Source organism: Anser anser, assembly GCF_964211835.1.
Source record: "Anser anser genome assembly, chromosome: 1".
Classification (NCBI taxonomy): domain Eukaryota; kingdom Metazoa; phylum Chordata; class Aves; order Anseriformes; family Anatidae; genus Anser; species Anser anser.
This window is the reverse complement of record NC_139720.1, coordinates 45,853,663-45,874,001: the sequence shown is the minus strand read 5'-3', so window position 1 is coordinate 45,874,001 and position 20,339 is coordinate 45,853,663. Positions and strand designations below refer to the sequence as shown.

General features: G+C 37.0%; 1 protein-coding gene across 3 annotated transcripts in view; it reads left to right on the top strand.

The window, feature by feature from the left end:
- ANO4 (anoctamin 4) overlaps positions 1 to 20,339 on the top strand; it is a 220,395-nt gene that overhangs the window by 144,910 nt on the left and 55,146 nt on the right. For 2 of the 3 annotated variants that reach the window (XM_083821204.1, XM_083821206.1), the window contains 4 exons: positions 3,538 to 3,638; positions 3,882 to 3,983; positions 6,819 to 6,863; positions 11,435 to 11,566. In XM_083821204.1, coding sequence (XP_083677330.1) covers positions 3,538 to 3,638; positions 3,882 to 3,983; positions 6,819 to 6,863; positions 11,435 to 11,566 — 380 coding nt within the window. The remainder of the gene's footprint in view (positions 1 to 3,537; positions 3,639 to 3,881; positions 3,984 to 6,818; positions 6,864 to 11,434; positions 11,567 to 20,339) is intronic. The other variant, XM_083821205.1, reaches the window with a different exon arrangement.

Here is a 20,339-nt window from a genome sequence, read left to right as displayed (position 1 = left end):
ATTGAAAGGATGTATTTGAAAGATATTGGCACTATTATTTACTACTTTCCTTTGATCCATGAACATAGAAGTTAATGCATTTGAATGTGTAATATTTTCCCTCAAACTGGACATATATTAATAGTATGTAAGTACTTACCTAGGGGTAATGTGTGCACTTTTGAAAAGTATTGGCAGAACATCACTGCTGCTTGTCCAGTTCTATGGAATTACCTTTGTGAATTTACATTTACTTTGTTTTTGCAGAGGAAGAATGATTTAATCAGCTATAATTTGGTGGGGTTTGGTTTTTTTCCACCTAATTCACTTGACATGGCAAATCAATCTGTGCCATTAACATAACAGAGTAATTTTCAAAAAGTGGGACTTATGGAAGTTACTATTTAATACTCTGCACTGAGACATCATATGGAGCTTGATATAGAGAAGACTGTTATCAGGGGAAGGACATTGATTTTCTCTTATTTTCTAGATTTTTCTGCATGTTGTTCCTAACAAGAATAAGCTGTTTGCCAGTAATTATGGCACTATTCCCATTCTGGCTTTTTAAGTTGCCTTGCTGGGTCTTCCTAATGTAGGTAAGATTTAAGTCTGGTTGCTGGGTCTGTTACAAAATCTCTTCCTCTTCTTTTACTTTGATAAGGAAGACTAAAATGTGGGAGGAGTCCCAATCTTGAGTATTTTGTTTCCTTAAATTATGTTAAGGAAAACACATTAACGGTAAATCCTGGTTTGTTTTCCTTTCACATCTTTTCCCTGTTGATGTACATACATAAATTAGAGCATTGATATTTGCAGTTGTCTGCCTAGTAGCCTCAAGGCAAATAAACAATTACACTCACCCAAACGTGAGTCCTACAGTTGTTTTTGTCATAAAATGACTTGACAATATTATTGATAATGAACAAAAATATCTTTGTTGTTGGAGGAGAGTGTTCAAGAGTATATTTGACAAAGGACACTAATCTCCAGCCTTGATCCTGAGAAACAGCCTGCAAATACTGCAAAACGTGGGCTTTTCAAGAGATGTTCAATGTCAGCATAACTTTGCTTCCATTCAGACTAACAATGATAACTTCAGAAAGAGAAGAGTCAGGTCAATAGTGAATATATATTTTTAAGTCTTGGACCTAGAATGCTTGTGGGAATACATGTGACTTTGATGGCCAGGACTTAAATTAAACAGCAGTTAACACCACTCTGTTTCTAGACATGAAAGCCTGTTTTCAGAAGAAGAAAAACCTGCCCTTTCTTTACAAATTTTCCTTGGCCTATCTGATGACTGTAACTCGCCAAAGATGTTTATACTTTTGGAGTTATGTAAATGGCCCCGACATTAGTTTCTTCCACTCCTTACATAGTGATACCCGAGAAATATGGTACTTACTTTTTAAGCACATCTGTGTTAGATTTGTTTTCTTTGGGAACACAGTACCTGTACAAACTTAGTGGTATAAGAGAAAGATAATCTTGCTAGTCGGGCAAGTCTATTATACAGGTGCCTATGGCACTACCTGTATTCTGAGATTAGCTGCAATGATAAAGTGCTAGAAGTGATTTGTCAGTGAAGCCGGAAAGGTTGGGAATTAAGGAATATGTCTGATACTGAAGTATGGGCTACTAAAACATCTACTTGCGATTATTCAATACTGATACAGTATTTTCAGGAATTACATAATATGATTGTTTCAGATCAACTGAAAAAGGAAGTAGGTGAGCAGGAAGAAGGAGAGAAAAATTACAGCTTGTAAAAAATAGTAGATGGATGAAACTGAGGACTGAAACTCATTGTATATTGTACATCTGTAAGCCAGACTGTGGTGCTTTTAATTCAAGACATTCTATCATGTTTAGTAGTCGACTTGTCTATACTAGGTTAAAGGTTGGACCAGGTGATCTTAGAGATCTTTTCCAACCTGCATGATTCTATGATTCTAGGTTTTGAAGATCAGGTTTCAATTAAACTAAATACGCCTTGCTAGTGTGTTTAACAAGAATTTTAAAAATACATTCCTGTAAGAAATTGTTTTATTAAGAATGCCTTCTTTGCACTGAATATTCTGAACCTTATCATTGAGAGTAGTTTGCTGTAAAATTTTAGAGTAGCAGAACTTAGTCTTGTTTTTGTGGTATCTACTTGCTAAAGTCTCGTAGGCAAATTAAAGATAATTTGCAAAATGTACTTATAAAGAAAAACATCATTAAGGATCTGATTTGGAATCCATAGAAGTCAATGGAAAGATTACAGCTGAATTCATTGTCTCTGATGCAACTCTCCTGAGGGCATTTTTTTGCTGTTCTATCATTTCTTGTTGAAATATTTTGCAGGAAGTTACCAATAGAACAGTAAGATATTTTTTCTGAAGTTTTTAATACCAGAAATTCACTTGTTCTACTATGCACTACGTCTATTTTTTTCTTGCAGCTTAATAATAATTTGGCAACAAAAATTTCTGTGTCCTTTTTTGAGGATTCAAAAAAATCTACTTGTTTTAAAAAATGTTATCTCTGTAATGACTCTTTTGTTTTGTTTTGTTTTCCTGTTTCGTTGTTATTGGTTTGTTTTGTATTGGTCTGTTGTTTTTGTCTGTGCTGAGAAAAGTCATATATATGTGTCTTAACTGCTGGAGTTTTAATTCCTGTCACCCTTCACAGACTAGTAATAATGTTCTGGCTACTTTAAGGATATGAACATGCTATGACAATTCCAATGATTTCTACATCTATCAGAGTAGTGGAGGGAAGAATCAAAAGACATCAAAAATACAAACGTCAGCCTTCAACCCTTATAGTCACTGCAGCTTCCAAATAAGTGACACCAGATTTAAGAACCCCCAGTATGTTGTAATAGCTAAGAATTAATGTGAGAAATATTTAATATACTACAATGTATAAAAGACTAGGATATCATCCCTAAAGCCTAACTAATCTCTAAACTAACAAATTTCTTGCCTAGTTTCTCAGTCCTCACACTTTCCTTTTCTTATAACCTGTACACCTTCACCCATTTCCTCGATATTCCTTGAATTCAGCCAGTGGTAGTTGTCCCTGTTAATGTGATCCGTTTAGTTGTTGCAAGCTCTATTAAGTGCAGATTTATGAGAATATCATTGATTTTCATTAGAATTTGAAAAATTCATCTTTCAGTATTAACATTTGACTGTCAGTGTTCTCAATAAATACAGCTTCAGCTGACCCTGCTGTAGCTTTCTTGAAAAGTACTATTAAAAAAGTACTAGATATTCTGATGTGAATATCCTGCATAAAAATCTCTATACGCTACATATAACCCATAGGAAAGAAGACAGTGTCAGTGAATGTGTGTACAGGCCAGACGGGAGTCACAGGGAAAACCAGAAGGAAACCAGAAGGAAAATAAGTTGGTAAAATCCAGATAGAGCTCCATGTGCTTGAGGAAGAATCAGGAAATGGGAGGGGTGACACAAGACAAGACTAAATACTGACCACCGCCGGTGATTTCTCTCTTTCTTGCCTGAAAAAGTAAGCCGTGGTGGCTGTTTTCTTCTTCTTTTGCAGTCATCTCTAACAAACAGTGACATCATCTTTGTGAAGCTGCATGCCCCTTGGGAGGTCCTGGGCAAATATGCTGAACTAATGAATGTAAGAATGCCTTTCAGGTAGGTGTAGCTGTATTTTGTCTTCACACTTTACTGTAAAGCTAAAGTAAAAATAACTCCGAAATGCACATGGAAAGCTCATCTGTAAGATACCACACATCCTGTGAAAGTATAAACGGAGTGCCGTAGATACCATAGTCATTGTTCTTTCTTGTTAATGCCTGCAATTTCAGTAGAGTATTGGTTTGAAATTAAGGTGAGCTGTAGCAGTGCAGCTGTTTTCATGGGGTATTCTATCCTTAGGCCCTTTAACCCCTTCACTGCTGGAGCCCCCTGCATACTTGTGCGCTGCTGTTTTTTAAATGGACATTTCATTGAAATCAATGGGAGGTCAAGAAGATCCAGGTACGTAAGGCAGCACAGAAAGTGCATGTCTGTTGGACGTATCTGGTATGTTCAGCACCTGTAAATTTTCTGCTTGTATAGTGCATAATTATGGAAATGCAGGTTATAAATAAGTATCACATCTAATAAGAGAACAATTCAGACTGTAAGTGCTTTTGCCTGTGGAGAAAATAAAGAAATTGTATAAAATGTCACTGACAACCAAATTAATTTCACATAATCATTCAGATTATTTTTATCATTTATTTAATATTATTTGCATGTTGAGCTATGAAATTTTCTCTGTAAAATATCTATTTTACTCTGCTGGTTACCAGAAGATTTAAAATAGCATGAAGATTTCCACTCAAACTGACCAAAACCCATGAACTGAGAGGTCTTGATTCTTCTTTCAATTAGCAGGGTTTATAGATGCATAACTCTATTGATTTTAATGGAATTACTCCTGAGCAAGAAAAGGATCAGACCCAGAATATGCAACTAGTGAGTTTGTGTCCTTTGCAGGATTTCTATTCCTGTTTTCTTCTTACTTAAGGATGACAAATGCCTCTGGTATGAGACAAGCTGTAATATTACAGAACTTCCTAGGAATAATGGATATGAATTAAGGACAAAATTGCAGGCTTATTTTCTATGTCTGTATGCTTAGTTTTGTTTTGTTTTGTTTTCATTTACACAGCAAATCTTCAATTGCTCTTATCTGGGCTTCTAGTGCTAGAGAAAAACATAAACGTTATCATGGATCATTACAAAACATTCATATTCTTTTAAAAATGTGTTCTAGCCACAGAAAAGATGGACTGGGTCAAAAGTGTACCTCCTTTATATTCCCTGGCATTCCTTGAGATGAACCTGGCCCAGTAGAAGGATAAGGTCCCATGATTAAGAAGTACACCAGGAACTCAGATTTTAGTCACTGTGATCAGTTTGTTCTTTCCTGATCTGAAGTCCCTGCTTTGAGATCTATTTCTCAGCAGTTAGCAAATCAGCTGCCATACAGAAAGATGTGCTTCATGTCCACAGCTTCATTCTTATCGACAGTGTTGCTAAGAGGAAATTGTGGGTTGTTTTTTGTTTTGTTTTGTTTTGGTTTTTTTTGTCTGACAGGCAGGCTCTTAATTTTTATTTTAAGGGCAACAATGTTGTTTACCACTTAAAGACAAGAATCAGCATTTTTAAAAATGTACACTATTCTAGACTGCCTGTTTCCAGGCACACTTGTCTGACCCTTGTTTTAAGGGTTGCTGATTGCTTACAGCTCCCAGTAAGTTTAGGTTGAAATTGTCCAAGGTCCACACATCACTGAATAAAAAACTTGCTGTTTCAAAGCAGGGGTCCCTAAGCAATGGATACCTCTGAATATTTGAAGCAAATCAAGGGGTGTATGTCATCTTCAGTAACACTTATCTTTGACTCATCTCTGCTCCTGCTGAGTAGGGCAAGAGATACAGCACTATCTTATGGAGGATTTGACCAAAGGATGCTGACCAGCATGAATTTCTCTTCAAATTTTCACTTCATCAGCACAATATGGGCACTAGTAACAACAATAATGTCAAAATATTGTGTTAAATCTAAGTTCTGAAAATTAACATGGAAACTAACCACTTTTTTTTCTATAGTTTATAGAGCATCGGGGTTGTCTTATTCTAGAATGCTCTCAACCATGATTGCTTCCAAGGCACCAGCAGCGTTACTACACTGTATTTAATATTCACAAATATTCAGAATGAAATGTGTGGTGTGGCCCTTCCTTTTCCAGAAGTGATACAGTTCAGTGTTACATGATGGCACCTCTCAGAATACACCACCTTCATTTAGCAGTAACCTCTAGTGGTTAGAGGAAAGTCAGAGGAAGATACTGACGTTCAGGCAGGCACACGAATCTTGCTGTAAGAGTATCAGTCCCAAAGCCACACCTAAAGCCCTCACATTTTCTTACCTCTCATCACGATGTGATCTCTGCTGAAGGTGATGGGTCAAATCCTGACAGCTGTGGTGCTATAGGCACGTAAGAAGAGAGCAAGAGCAGCAGAGTGGGACAGGAGGTGGACAGCCCATTCTGGAGCTACACAGAATGGCTTGGGGCCACTCCACCTGCCCTGGGTGATGTGAACCCTACAGGGCCCATCGGAAAGCCAGCCAAGAGAGTGTGGTCAGCATGCATCTGCTTGTGCACCCTTGTCTGCTCACTGGCTCCCCACAGGCACTCCCACACAGCTTATTGCACTGACAACAAAAATCAGCAATGCCTGTTTGAGGGGCAGAAGGGGCGGCTGTATCCTGGGGTGGGTGTTGAGTACATACTAATTTGTTTGTGTAGCCTATATTCTGTTTCTGGGGATGATACTCCAGCAGCAAACACTGGTCCTGGTTGTCACTACATGTGTTATTGGCATATTGCAACATCAGGCACTACTTCCCTGGCTTTTCTAAATGATTTCCCTTGCATTTTATCAAATGCAGTTTTAGTAATTCACTAGTGGATAAGAGATGCATAGAGGATAATTTATCCATATTAGTATTGGTCCTATAAAATTCCTGCAACTTTTTATGGACGTCTTGGAAATAGAAACATCTTTGGGTCCCTGTCTTTCACACATGACAAGTAGCAGAAAAAGAGAAGACAGTACGAAAACGATGACCTTCTTGCAATTCAAATGCCACCAGAGTCTGTGTGGCTTTCCTGTGACAGTTCTGTTAATCTCTCTTTTAGTCTCTTCCTCCACCTCTTACAGGCTTCTGTCTTCAATCTCCTTTCCTTCCTTGCTAGTTCATACTGTAACTGACGATGGGTTTTCTTCTCGACTGGCTTCATTTTTGCTGTTCTTCCAGGAGAAAAATCTATTACCTGCACCGCCGATACAAGTTCATGAATAGGTGAGTACAGTTCTCATGTTAGTTCAGCTTATGTTAATTTGAACCTGATAACTAAAATAATTGTGAAGGTCAAGCTGGAAGTAAAAGGTTATTAGCTGCATTTGTAGGAAGGTTGGAGGGAGTGATCACACACTAGGACATATGCAAAAACAAATACAGCAGTTATATTTTTAAGGCATTTGCTATGTGAAATTCATTTTACCAGTGTTGCCTTTTTTAGGAATAAGGAAATGTTTTCCAGCTGATGGAGTCTTTTTTTTTAAGGAAGAATAAGTGAGTTAGTGCAAACACTATCTTTTCACATAGCTCATTAGGGAGTTTCTTAGGGTTAAAATACCACAGGTACTGCTTTTTTTGCATTTCCATACACCTTGCCTACTTCTTACAGTGATGGCATTATTTATTTATTGCTTCCTCTGTGGGGATGCTTAGTACTTTGTTGGTAGATAGGAAGGCAATGAACCAAATTCATCTCTGGTGTGAGCTTGAGAGATGAGTACTTTTGAAGAGTCTTTGAAGTTCTTTCACTCAATTATTAAATATCTTAACGTTGGGTTTGATGTGGTTTGTGCCTGACTTTATGGAATAAAAAACTTCCAGTGCCACAGTTTGCATTTTCGATATCTCAGACAATTAAATGAAAATGTCTCCAAAAAGACTAAAATATATATAAAAGCTTTGCAAAGACCAGCTCATACATTGACATTTAATGCCACAGTGCTGTTGATGCAGTTTTCAAAAGGCTCTAATGTTTGATTTACTGTCTCACTCTTAAGTCAGTGGAGAAACTCCCCTGAACTTCTGAGAGAGAAGAATTAGATTTGAAATATCTGCGTATTGGAGTAAACAGCTGTATCACTCTGCAGATAATATCACTAAATGAACATCCATGGGAAAATAAATGATGTATTATCACTCTGCTGCATAAGCATATTAAAAAGCATTTCATATATTAAATCCCATCACACTATGCTGGTGACTTGAGAGTACCAACACTGACCTCACATTATGGTATATGCTTTTTTACACTGGCAAACACCAAATGGGCTCTTTATGAGAGCTAAGAAACACATGCTGTTCTTCTGAAGTTTGTCAATGTTCCCCCACTTGCCATCCCCACCTTACGATGAATACATAACACCTGTCAATTTCAGAGTTTGTCATGATTTTAGTTAAGACATGGCTGCTTTCACTACAGCAATAGATTAAAAGGAAGGAGTAGGTAAAGATTTTAACATCTATATGTGGCATATGAAATTTTGCCTTACGTTCATTTTCTCTTGAGTCAGCATATGATTTGAAGTCACAAATAGTGCGATCTTTTTCTGTGGGTTTGTGGTTTTTCTTGCTCCTGAGTGATGACAACACTTGACTAAATTCAATTTTTATGTTCAGGTCTATGAATAGCTACTTGAGGCAGAAAATCTATAACTGAATAGTTCCAGTGGGAAAAAAGGAAAACATATTCAGCTCTATTTTCATTTATGTAAAATTCAGATTTACAGCTTCAATAAAACTGTCTATTTCCTCTACCCTTAGTTCAGTGAAGAACAGAAGCAAGTGAAGCTTTGATCCATTTTTTTGCGCTAAGCTAAAATTAAATTGTCATTTAGGCAAAATTTATTTTAAGGAGGACTTTTGTTACAGGGCAAAGTCCAGAGCAGATCTCTTGCAACTTGTCAGTCACACTTGAATTTTCTTTCTGAAAAATTCTAGTGACCCCAAAGTTTTAAATAACAAAACTCCCCTAGTATAGTCTAGAGGAAAGTATGGGTATCAGGTGCATACACAGTATCTAGAACTGTACCTGGGCTGTGGTTAAAAAATAAACTAAGACAATATCTAGCACTACAATATGCATAAAGCTCTTTCAAAGTTGAGTGAAAAATAAAATCAATCTCAATTCAAAGAAATTGTTTTTATTTTCCCAATTTCCTCTTTCTTTTGGAGAAAAATTAAAAATAGAAATAAAAATAAAATAAAAAAGAAAGAAAGAAAAAGAAAAATATTCTCTCTCTACCCTACTTTCTAGCAAGTAAAGTGTTTATTTGAAATTCTTTGAGAAACCCTTTGTGTGGTTTAAGTAAAACACCTGTTTTCACAAAGAGGATACTGAGTAAAGGCTAGACCTGGAGAGCAGAGGCCAGGTCAGGACTGAAGTGGAACAGACATGTCTTTGAGACACCATGTGAATTAAGACAGTGCATTTTGGGCATGTGAGGCTAACAAGTATTTTAAAATGGAATTTAGGAAGGAAATGTTTCCATTCTCCTCATTCATTCTGGCTGACTACAGTGCCTCCTCACTCCATGCGCTATACTGCTCTTGTGTAGGTTGTTCTGCTTTCCAAACACCATCCCCCTATACAGCTGAGTATATTAGCACCTGGTGCTTCTCCATAAAGGAAAGTGAGGCCTGGATTAGCCTTGAAGAAACAATTAAGCACAATACATTTTTAAAACTGTGCTTCTTTTCTTAAGAGAGAGGCTCGGGTAGAATGCAAAGCCTGCACTGCTTGCTCATGGCACTGTTGAAGTGGCCTGGATGTATTTTAAGTTTGGTCATTTTTCTTTTCCAAGGAAAAAAGTACATTTTTTTCCTAGGGATGGCTTTGCTGTATTCTAGGATGCAAGCTTTGCAGAAAGGCCTTGCAACCTTTCCAGACCTGGTTGCCAGCAGGGAAGGAGCACGCTCCCTGAGCGTGCCAAGTAATCTGAACCTTGCAAGTGGCAAACCAGTCAAATTCTGGGTATGCTCGATGAGAAGCTGAAATGAATAATGTAGTTTTCTCAAGTGGAGAAAGCACTTTGTGCGTGCCTGCATGCGCTGTGATAAACCTGCAGTATGCATATCTCAAATGTGCACATTGACTTGCAGGGTGAATGGGAAAGGATTGCAGATTAGCAAGGGTGTTAATCGCTTAGAGAATTCAAACAATTTTAGTCAACATATAAGCATGGACCGGGATATTTAGAAATTCCCTGATTCCTCTTCCCTTTTCCACACCCAGGGTCACTAAGCCTGCTGAACATATTGTAATGCAGGGCTTGTAACCTTTACGGAGGAAGAACTGAAGGCCGAGAAAGAATTCCTCAGGAGATAACTTACTTTTCCCTTGTCATTCCTATCAGTCTCTGCACAGACTGGCTCAAGGCTGGCAGTCTTGAAAGGACAAGTGGAGACTTATAATAGGTCTGACCCTTTGCAGTGCTGGGATCTGACAACGTCTCACCTGCATTCAGGCACAGACACTTGCAGGCTACCTCCACCTGCACTCTGAACTGCTGGGTTGGTGTGAACAATGCCCATTAAGAGTTTTTATTAAATTTTGTGTAAGCCTTATGTCATGCTCACATACACATTGCCATTCTTCTGAACAGTCCCAATGGTAAGTTGGAGTGCCTGCTCCCATGCTACTCACAGACAGGGAATGCACAAATGGTACCAAAACAGGTAGAGCTCATGTGGTTACAATTTTGAATGCCCATATTTAAAAATTAGCATTAGCTTTCCTATCGAAGATAACCTTGTGTGGAGAAGGTTGAATATTCAAGGAAATATTATACGTATTTTAAATGGAACTATATCATAATTTCATGTCACTGTCCCACACACTCAGTTGCGTGTATATGAATTACCCTCCTTCAAAGTGACTGCGCAGGACTTACAGCATTTGTTGGAGTCAAGGAAGAACGTGCATGTCCGTAATTTGTTGTCTGATTTTTGGAGGCAGAGATCACTGGTTAGGAACTGAAGGTGTGAGGGAGGGTAGGTTTCATTTTGACGACCCAGCACATCTTTGTTATGTTTTTTCATTATAATGTTTTAGTTTGGATGTGAATTTGTTTTAGATTGTCTTCTCCTGTCAGCTCTAATTCTTCCCTTTACCGTAATTCCAGTGCACATCTTGGCATGAGTGCCCTTGTGATTAAATCAACACTTTCTCCAACTTAATCTTAGTTTGCTTTCACCTTCTAAATGTAAGGATCTGTGCAGCTGTCACCTATTAATCTATACACTGAGTATTTTGTTTTTGTGGAGGCAGTAGTATTGCAAGACACAGTTAAACCAAATGAACAAAGTAGCCTATTTTGTATACCGTCAGCTGCAAGGTAAGAACCTGTAGAGAGCAGAAGAAGGATGCGGTTTGCTGGGGTTTAGGTTCCAAAGCTCTCTGTCACGATCTGGGTTATTCTAAGGTTTATATGTCCAAAGTCTACTGTGTAGTTAAGCCTGAAATTTAAAGTAACTGAAAAGCTGAGAATAAAGGTTTAGAGAGTAGCCAAGAGCTTAATGAGTATGGATTTTTAGGAGTGTGTAACGTTGGCATTGCTTTTCTGTTGAGACAAAATAAGATGTTTCTCCACTAAAAGCTTGTTATTAATAATCAAGTTCAGCATGTATAATTCAATCTGCCTCAAAAATATCAGACATTGCTTCTTTTGTAGTTGTAAATATTAAGTGGTCTAGTTTGCCAACAGATATTCTTTGTAAGAGTTCTGCAATGTAATGAAAAAGTAAGATATATCTCATTCACTGTCTCAAATGCTCACACTTTTCGTGTTCTGCAGGATCGAGAAACAAATAAGCAGGTTTCGAGGATGGTTACCTAGAAAGCCAATGAAACTGGATAAGGAGACACTGCCGGATCTGGAGGAGAATGACTGCTATACTGCACCATTCAGCCAACAAAGGATCCATCAGTGAGTACTTTATTATATCGTAGCATCATAACTTAATTACAAGATTAAATTTTTTCCTTCTGGATTCACCTTGGAAAAAATCAATTTCTTAGTTCACGTCTTAAAGACTAGTGTCTTCAGATTAGTTCTTTGTCACACAAAGGGAGAGAGTCTTGAGAGAGCATAAAGTCTGCCTACGTTTGTAGTAATTAAAGGTCCAGCTCAAAGCTAAAAGAAATCAATGGAAAAGTTCCTTTTGATTCACTGGAATTTCAATTATATACTTAAAGTAGTCAACTGGCTAATTCTCTCTTGGGTCAGAACTACAGCTTTTCTTTGTGTATTTAAGATGTGATTAAAACTTATTCAGCATTTCTGTCTTTTATATAATCAATATTAGTCTTTCTAACACTGATGGTCAAAATAAACTGATACTGCATTTCATTCCTAGTTATGTCTGTAAACCAAACAGAACTCTAGAAACAGGACAGTGTTATTTTGTTTGAATTTCTCTGCCTTTTACTTCAACAGAAGCAATGCTGCTTGCATAATGCCAGTGTTAAGGTCTATCAGTTGCCCTTGTCCAAGAATACCAGTGGTATCAGTATTGCACCAATGTTACAAAAGAAATCATTTGACTAGTAGAAGCCTTTACTCTCTTGCAAAATGCAAAACAGAAAAAGGCTTAGTATTGTTTTCAGATCCCATGTTGAATTTTTAAGGCTGGCAAACTTTGGAGAAAGAGTGTGTCTTATGGTTAGTTACTGGGCCTGTGATATTGGGAGCAATCACTGACTACCTCAAAACAAAACCACAAAGAATAGGCAGCAGTGACCAAGGTACTAACAGAAAACTCATGTGATGTGGAATGAGTCACAGGCAGATCAAAGACTAAAAATATGAAATATGTGATTTTATTTAGGGAGAAGACAAGTACAGTTACTGCTCTTTGAATAAACATTTCATTCAAATGCCTCACTTTGAATGAACAGTTTTTCAGGGAGTGGATTTATTTACTGCAATAGGAGTGAATAAAATAGATGTCCTCTGCTGCAAGTAGTGTCTTTTCAAATACAGCAGAAAAACAAAAACAGGTGCAAATCTCCAGGGAAATTTCAGTAGAAGTGTGCTCTTAGCACCAGTCACCAGCCAGAGTTATCTCCACTAAACGTCTGTGCCCTGAATAGACATTGGATTCAGGCTAGAGAGTCTTCTGAGATTTAAGCAAAAAGATGTTTCCGTTATTTCGCCCTGCAATAGGAAGAGTATGTGCAGACCAGTGGTAATTTAAAAAAAAAAAAAAAAAAAAGTCTGGACTTATGTTTTTATTAATATTAACTGTTAACTGTCCTTAAAATTATGGCATGTGACTTTGTGTGTATGTGTGTGGCTGGAAGGAGAATTGGCATATATGAACCAGAGTATTTTTTATATTGTTCTGCCTTGCTTATATTTGAATTGGTAAACTAGCAAGCTTTTTAGTAAATGCTGATCATTTGCATTCCCGCTGTTGTTTGGCGCTTCTTTTATATCATTACAGACTTTATAGCTCCACCCCACAGCAGGTCTGATATTTTCAGTTTGCTTTCTGTTTAGTCTACCATTCCTGCTGTGTGGGGACTGATATAATGCTGGCTGAGCTGCCCTCCTGCCCCCCAGAGGTGCTGGCTCTGGCAGGTTTCTTGTACTCCCCTTATGCTCCAGCCTGTTGCCTGTATCTATCTTATTATTCTTCACCAGAATTTTGAAATCTAATGACTTGTTCAATATTTGTCAAGTGAATTGCATGCAAGCTTTTTAATTGTTCCAAGAATTTCAGGGGACGTTGGTAAGCAGAGCATTTCAGGAACATCTTTGGTCTATACTTCTAATCTTTGGTGGTAGAGTGTGAGTATCTAATATTTGGAAATGTAGATATAAAATGATTTTAGAATTCTTTTTAGAATTATTTTATTAGTATCAGTTACCAGTCCAAAAGTGTATTATGTTGAGGTTCACTTACTTTATATAAGTTGCTGCTTACTTTACGTAAATTTCTGTTTCTTCCAAGATATAGATAAACATTCTGTTGGAAAACCTGTATACAACCAGCCAGAACATCAAACATGGCGAACATACTAGTAGAAATTGTTGGTTTATGTATTAATGTTGATGTGTATCTCAACACATATTAACTGATGTAACAAATACTGCGACTGGCACCTTCATTTGTGTGGGTCAGTTTTGACAGATGGGGTTTGATCAGTAAGAAAATAATTTCTCTTTCACATCTACCCCCTGCTATGTATTGTAACCTTCACAAAGACTGCACTGTTAATTGTCCCCTACTGAGAAGAGTAACAGAAACCCTCCAAAGTTGATAAACGTCATGCCTCCGTATTAAATTGAAGCTTCAGTTATCAGTTGTCACTGATGTGTTACATAAACTTTCACTTGCTTTTTAATAACAAAAAAAGCTGCTGATTGAATTTAATGCGATTTTTTGAAACCCATCAGGTCTTTTATTTAAATTTATATCCCAGAGACCCACAATGCTCTTTTAGGAATGTGAAGATACATAGTGAAATTCTTGAGAAATGATAATTGCTATCTGCAATAAAGTTATGATAATTTAGCTTACAGATGGTTGATGATAGGAAAAGTCTATGCATTTTCATATTTGGTGTAGTTAAAGTTTTGCTAGAGTGCTGTTACCATACCATATTGCCATTACAACTAAATTATCTCCTAGCATTATAACGGGGCCTACATTATTGTCATGGGCAGTGACACGTGGAATTCACATTCTCTTCTGCAGGTACATTATCCTGTAGTCTAGAGTATCAGTGACAGTCTCTTCCTTACGCTTGGGCTTTTAGATACAGCTCTGCTTCTGTTTCTCTCACACACGTCCCAAAACTGATTCACACAGAACATGCAGAGGACATGGTGGATCCCAATACCATACAGAAGCTCAGCTGGCTGACCTCAGGTTTAAGACCTTTCAGCCAATGCAGGGCCATTTTCTGAAGTTCTTTAAGTCCTCAGAAAACGGAGAATAAATGCAAGTCTTTTGCATTGTGTTAAGGTTGTAGATAAATAATGTCATTAGTGTCTGCTTTTCCTTTTTATCATATCTTGCATACAGATTTTCAGTTTTAAGTTTATAGTAAAAAAGATGAAATTCTCTTGCAAATCTGGAATCCTAAGTGAAAAGTATATTAAACCTTTCTTTAAGAAATATCTACAGGAGCTTAAAATATATGATCAGTCTTTTAATTACACTAAGGAGGATTTTGCTGGCTATTGTACAAGTATTTCTCAAGAGCAAGCTATGTTCTTTTGCCAGTTGAATATGTCTAGGAATTCTGTGTTATCATTAATCAATGTTTGTCCGAGACATTCTGAACTCTTAATAATCACATAGTAAAACATTCACAAATGCTACTGTCCTGGAAGTATAAATCTGCATATCCTGAGTTTGCTGACAAGATGTCCATGTCCTCACTGTAGGTTTGGCCACATGCTATAGCTGGAGGTTGCAGAGTTCTTCCTTCTAAACTTGTCTTATGTGCTTTCAATTTTCTAAGGTATCATTCCTTAAATATTCACATGAGCTTGTTCATATTTGATGTTCATCTTGAATTCCTAATTTCTTCCTTTCTTCACAGTCTCAGATGTTTTTCATCTCAGCAAAAAAATAGAACGTTTATCCTTTTTTAGATCTAGAAACAGTTTTCATATCCAGGTCTCTGGTCTGATACAGATGATGCTTGAAACATGGTATGACTACAGTCTTCATTTGTGATAGTCACCGTTAAAAGCATGGAATGACAAGTTTCCTCCAGGGAAGGAAAACAGTTAAAATAAACATAAAATAAAAATAAAAACAAAAAATAAAAATAAAACAACAAGGCCTGATTTGGCCTTGTTTCAATAGGAATTAATACTTTTGAGGTACTGAAATACAGTGAGCAACTTTAAAGGTTGTTTTCTAGCCTTGTTCCTTCTTGAATATTTCGTTCCCATTCAGATGGAAAAAGGCTAACTTGAAAAAAAAAATTAGATGTGTTTTCAGAGACATAGCAAACCCTTTGCAGTACCTCCAAAACAGGCAAAGAAAACTGTAAGAATCATATTTGTAAGATGTGCCTATAATTTTTGCAGCATGGGTTCAGGTTTTTTTTTAAAGAGATTATTATTATACTTTACAGGGTATATCGTAGAATTGTCAGTACAAGAGAAGACCAAAATTCATCATATTTCCTAAGCAATAGGAAATCTTTTTTTTTGGAGGAAAGAAGCTCTGTCTGGCTGAGGCAAGCATTTTGTTGGAATTTTGTGGAATACAAAATCATAATTTGCAAGATAGTCTTCTGAGCAGTATCTCTCTTCTTCAGCCACAGCTAGGGAAGGGTTTTTTTTAATGCCAAACCATTTTTTCTGAAAATTATCAGTTACAAGAATGCACAGTTCACAATATCTAAAAAATGTTTTCCCTCAGACATTATGACAATTAATTATTTTTCTACTACATCTTAGTTATTTTATGTAGTGAGCTGCTAGTCAGCTGGGAATAGTAACAGTGGTAATTATCTGAAATTTCTTTGATAGTTGTATAGTAGCTAGGAAAATGCTTTTAATTGCTGCTTAGAGATTTCAGACTTTATCAGGAGCTATTTTCCTTTTTTTTTTTCTTCCAAAGGTGATAAACCCTCTGGTTAAATATTAATATAATATATAATTGAATAAGCCTCTTTAAATAAATATTTATTACTTCAGTGAAAATTAGATAAAAACTTTACACAATTTGGAGACTGGGAAAGTACCTGTATTAATTAAAAATCAATTAAAAAGTAAAATTAAAATATATACCAGAGATTAATGCAGTTGTTTTCCTTTCTACCAAATCCCCTTGTACATATTGTCCTGTATTTTTCTCAGATTTCCAAGATATCTGTCTGTCAGGGTGGAGTTACATTTTACATTTTTTCTGATGCTCAGATTGGCTCTGATAAATGCTGTCCTCACCAAGATGACCTGTGACTATGTCCCACCAAGCTGCTTCACACAGAGATCATGGATGGGTCAGGAAGGAACTGCATGGACACTTACGTGGTTTAAACCAGGATGGTCGTTCTTGTGTTTGTATAAATCTACAGTGTAATAACTACACATTTGCAAATGGCTTCTTATAAGCAGGGGATCATATATCTGTAAGATTCATGCTCCTAAACAAATCTTTGCCTGACCAAACTTGTAAGCACCTTGCAATGGGTTTCTTAAATTCTCTTTGATTCTGAAAGTTCTAATTGCCTGGCAAACTGAATAAAACAGGGCTAAATTTAAATAAATTTAAAAACTATTTAATTTGTAAAATAAATTTTAAGATTATTTTTACTAAAAAATAAATAAATAAAGCTCATTCTATCTCTGTTTAATATTCCCGAGTGAACTAATTTAAATTAAGAAGTGATTTAGGGAGCAGGGTGATTTGGGAGAGGAAGGTGGAGGAGAGGTTCAGCACTTTCAAGGCTCTATTTTCCTTTAGCAGTTTTGAGGCTGTGATGTGCCAGATCTGAGACAGACAAAGCCACTAATACATTCTTCATCCCAAAGTGAAAAGTGGTCCTGGTTTAGGCACATGATGGGAAAAATCACTGATAACCACTAATAAACATTTTATTTCAGATAAACAAAAAAGTCTCTCACAGCCTTGTAAGTCACGCAAAATGAAAATAAACAGCAAGTAATCATCATACACCCATTTTCAAACAAATAAACTACAGGGATGTGTGGTAATATTCTCACTGCAATACTGCAGCCTCATCTTGTTGCTGATGACTTTCTTTCTCTGTTGTCAAATGAGGTAATGACCTGCCATTGCCTCAGCCAACAACAGCTAGCTAGCTCCAGTGTTTTACCTAGCAGTGCAGAGAGGTGGGCATTTTTTTCTGTACAGAGGAATACGCTTCTCAGGTAGTGATTCCTAAGTTCAGACAGCATCTGTGCTTCCAGTGTGTACTGCTTCCAGCACCAGATTTGCTTAGATCATACATTTTAATATGGTGAGTGTCAGACATTAAACTTTTCAGTGTCTGGGGATACAATGGAGCAAAAATACGCATTGGGTATGCACCCATGCTCAATTGTAGTTTTGTAACCAGACCATGGGTGTTCAGCTTTCAGCATGTATATCTCACCAGTACAGCAGAAAATAGCATTTTCAAGCCTTTTGCTTCTCCAATATAAACTGAAGAGTAAGCACAGATTTTTCAAATTATTAGACACATATTCAAGACTTAATTTTACCCCCAGTGGGTTTGTACAACCTGCAGAATGAACAAGGAGAATGTAAGAACAGGAATTCATTGGCAGTTTGTTGAATTCACATTCATTTGAGGGCCTTCTCTAGATGATGGTTGGCTTTGCTGTGCTTTATCCATGGAAAGACAGTTTGAAATCTCCAGTTCAGAGTCTAATTAAGAAAGCTACAAATATAATTTCAAAGCAATTAACCTTCAGTGACTTGTCACATCGTTTACAGTAGGAATTTAAGAGCAATATTTCCACAACAACATTTTTAAAAGGCACTTTAATTAAGGATCAGCTCTGGAACCTTTACTGCCAGAAGTGCTCTCATTATCTTCATTGGGATTCTCCTTTTGAGTAAGGACAGCTCACAGAAATATGGTTTACAGGACCAGGTTAATGGGTATAACTGTTGTGGAACAAATCACTGATTTTATTATCTACCTATGCATTACCTTCACAAGGAATAAAAATATTAGTGTATTAATCCTTACTTATTTTTTTTGTCCTACAGAAGAGGTGACAAAGTGACCAAAACCTTCAACTGAACTGTCTCCTAAATAATGCCTGAACCCTCACTGATCCTGAAAACAAGCTGCATTACTCATGAATATTCAAACCTTTGTGTGTATTGAAATTCTAACAATGGCAGTAGAAATAGAACAGCTGAGGAAACTGTTCCATCTGGAAGTAGCAAGGGTTAAAAAGTTCCTTACAAAGCCTCTATTTTGTGTATTTTGTAGCTCAGTAATGTCTGATGAATGTTTTTCTACACCTAGTTTGGAAATATTTTCAGCTCTGACCCCTGTGCAGTGAAATTTGAAGGGTGAGATTCTACATAGACTGAAAAAGACTTTCTCCTCTGAATTTGGATGCTGTAGACCTTGAAAGAGCCCTGATGACTATTCTGTGAATATGGATTTATCACTCACATTCAGAAAGGAGACAACCTAGAGCACAAAAACCTTGGAGGAAGGAAGGCCCAGAAAGTGCAGGAGAGAAGGGTGTTGATAGAAAAGGATAGATCCTGCACTGAAATGCGTGATTCTCAGCAGACAAGGGAAACCCCTGTGATTTTGGAGACAAATTTGAACCTCCCCCAACATGGTCCTAATATATGTCAACCTCTAACTGAGATGTTGCAACACATGGTTAAAACTACTTCAGATAGTTTCTGTCTTTCAGTGCCTCCCAGTCATTTTTATTCCCTATTTTTATTCCCTGTACCAGAGCCCACTGCCCCTTTGGCTGTGCTGATACTGCTCTGTCTGGGGCTGTTCTATATACGATTATGCATAAATTATCAAAATGACCAAATAACCAAAAAGAAAAAAAAAAGATTTTTCTATTAAAAAATAGGCAAGGATTTATTTTAACCTTTGCCATGTGCAATTACTCCCCAAAACTGTGACACAGGAATAGTCCAGTACATCCAGAGGACTCATGTTTGGCACTCCTCTCTCACCTTTGGTGAACTCTAGTATTTCCTCCGCACCCATGTCTCTGTGAGTAATGCTGGAAAACACTGAAGGACATGTTCTTGGCCTGCTCCAGCTGGGGTGACTTCTCCCTCTCCTCTCCCCATCTTGTTGACAGGTGCAGTTTAATGGCACAAAGGATGGGCAGGGCAGAACCTCTACAGCTGTCATATTCACATATGTTTTAGGACTGTTTCAGTTAGTGCTGGAATTGGCAGTGTTCTTCATGGTAGTTATCATACTGAAGTGTTGACATCTGCTTCACAGACACATCTGCTTGTTCCTTTGTGGCCAAGTGAGATCAACAGATACAATACTGTTGCTAAGTTTACAAATGAATGCAAATATCTAAAGTGCTCTTTAAAACAACTAGTTCTTATTGCCTTTCAAGATTGAACAGTGTTTGGTTTTAGCCTTTTTTTTCCCTACTCATGACTCACAAAGATAGAAGCAACTAAATGTAGAAAGGCTATTAACCTACTTGTCCAGAAAAGTGGTTGAAAGAATTACCTGTAGTTGCAGAATGTCATAGTCATGATAACAAATAGGTAAAATAGCATTATATTGCAAAAATAATAGATATTATTTTTTTACCATTACCTGAGTCAATGTTGCTAGTTTCCCAAATGAGTCTATTCCATTTGCAATTGAATCCTGCAAGAACTCGTAGCTAATGAAAATTACTGTGCTGTTTTGATTTCAAAAGTTATTTTCATAGACCTTTAACATTCGGTGCTACCTGGAAGGTGAGGTCTTAGAGATGGAAGTCAGACATTACAAGAAAATGAAATAAAGTGGGAAAATTCATAGCTATTCATTTCTGTTTCACCACTGTCTTTTAATTTGTTTCTGCTGCTACGAAAACAGCCTAATACAGAGCTCCAGCTTGGAGTTTAGGCTTTTTTTAATCTGTTCTGATTTAATCCTTAAACACTAGGCATTCTGTGATGGCAGTGTTTCCTCTTTTTTTGTCAGAATCCTTCTACTAACTCTTGTTTTGCATATTGGTTGTTTTCAGCTAAATT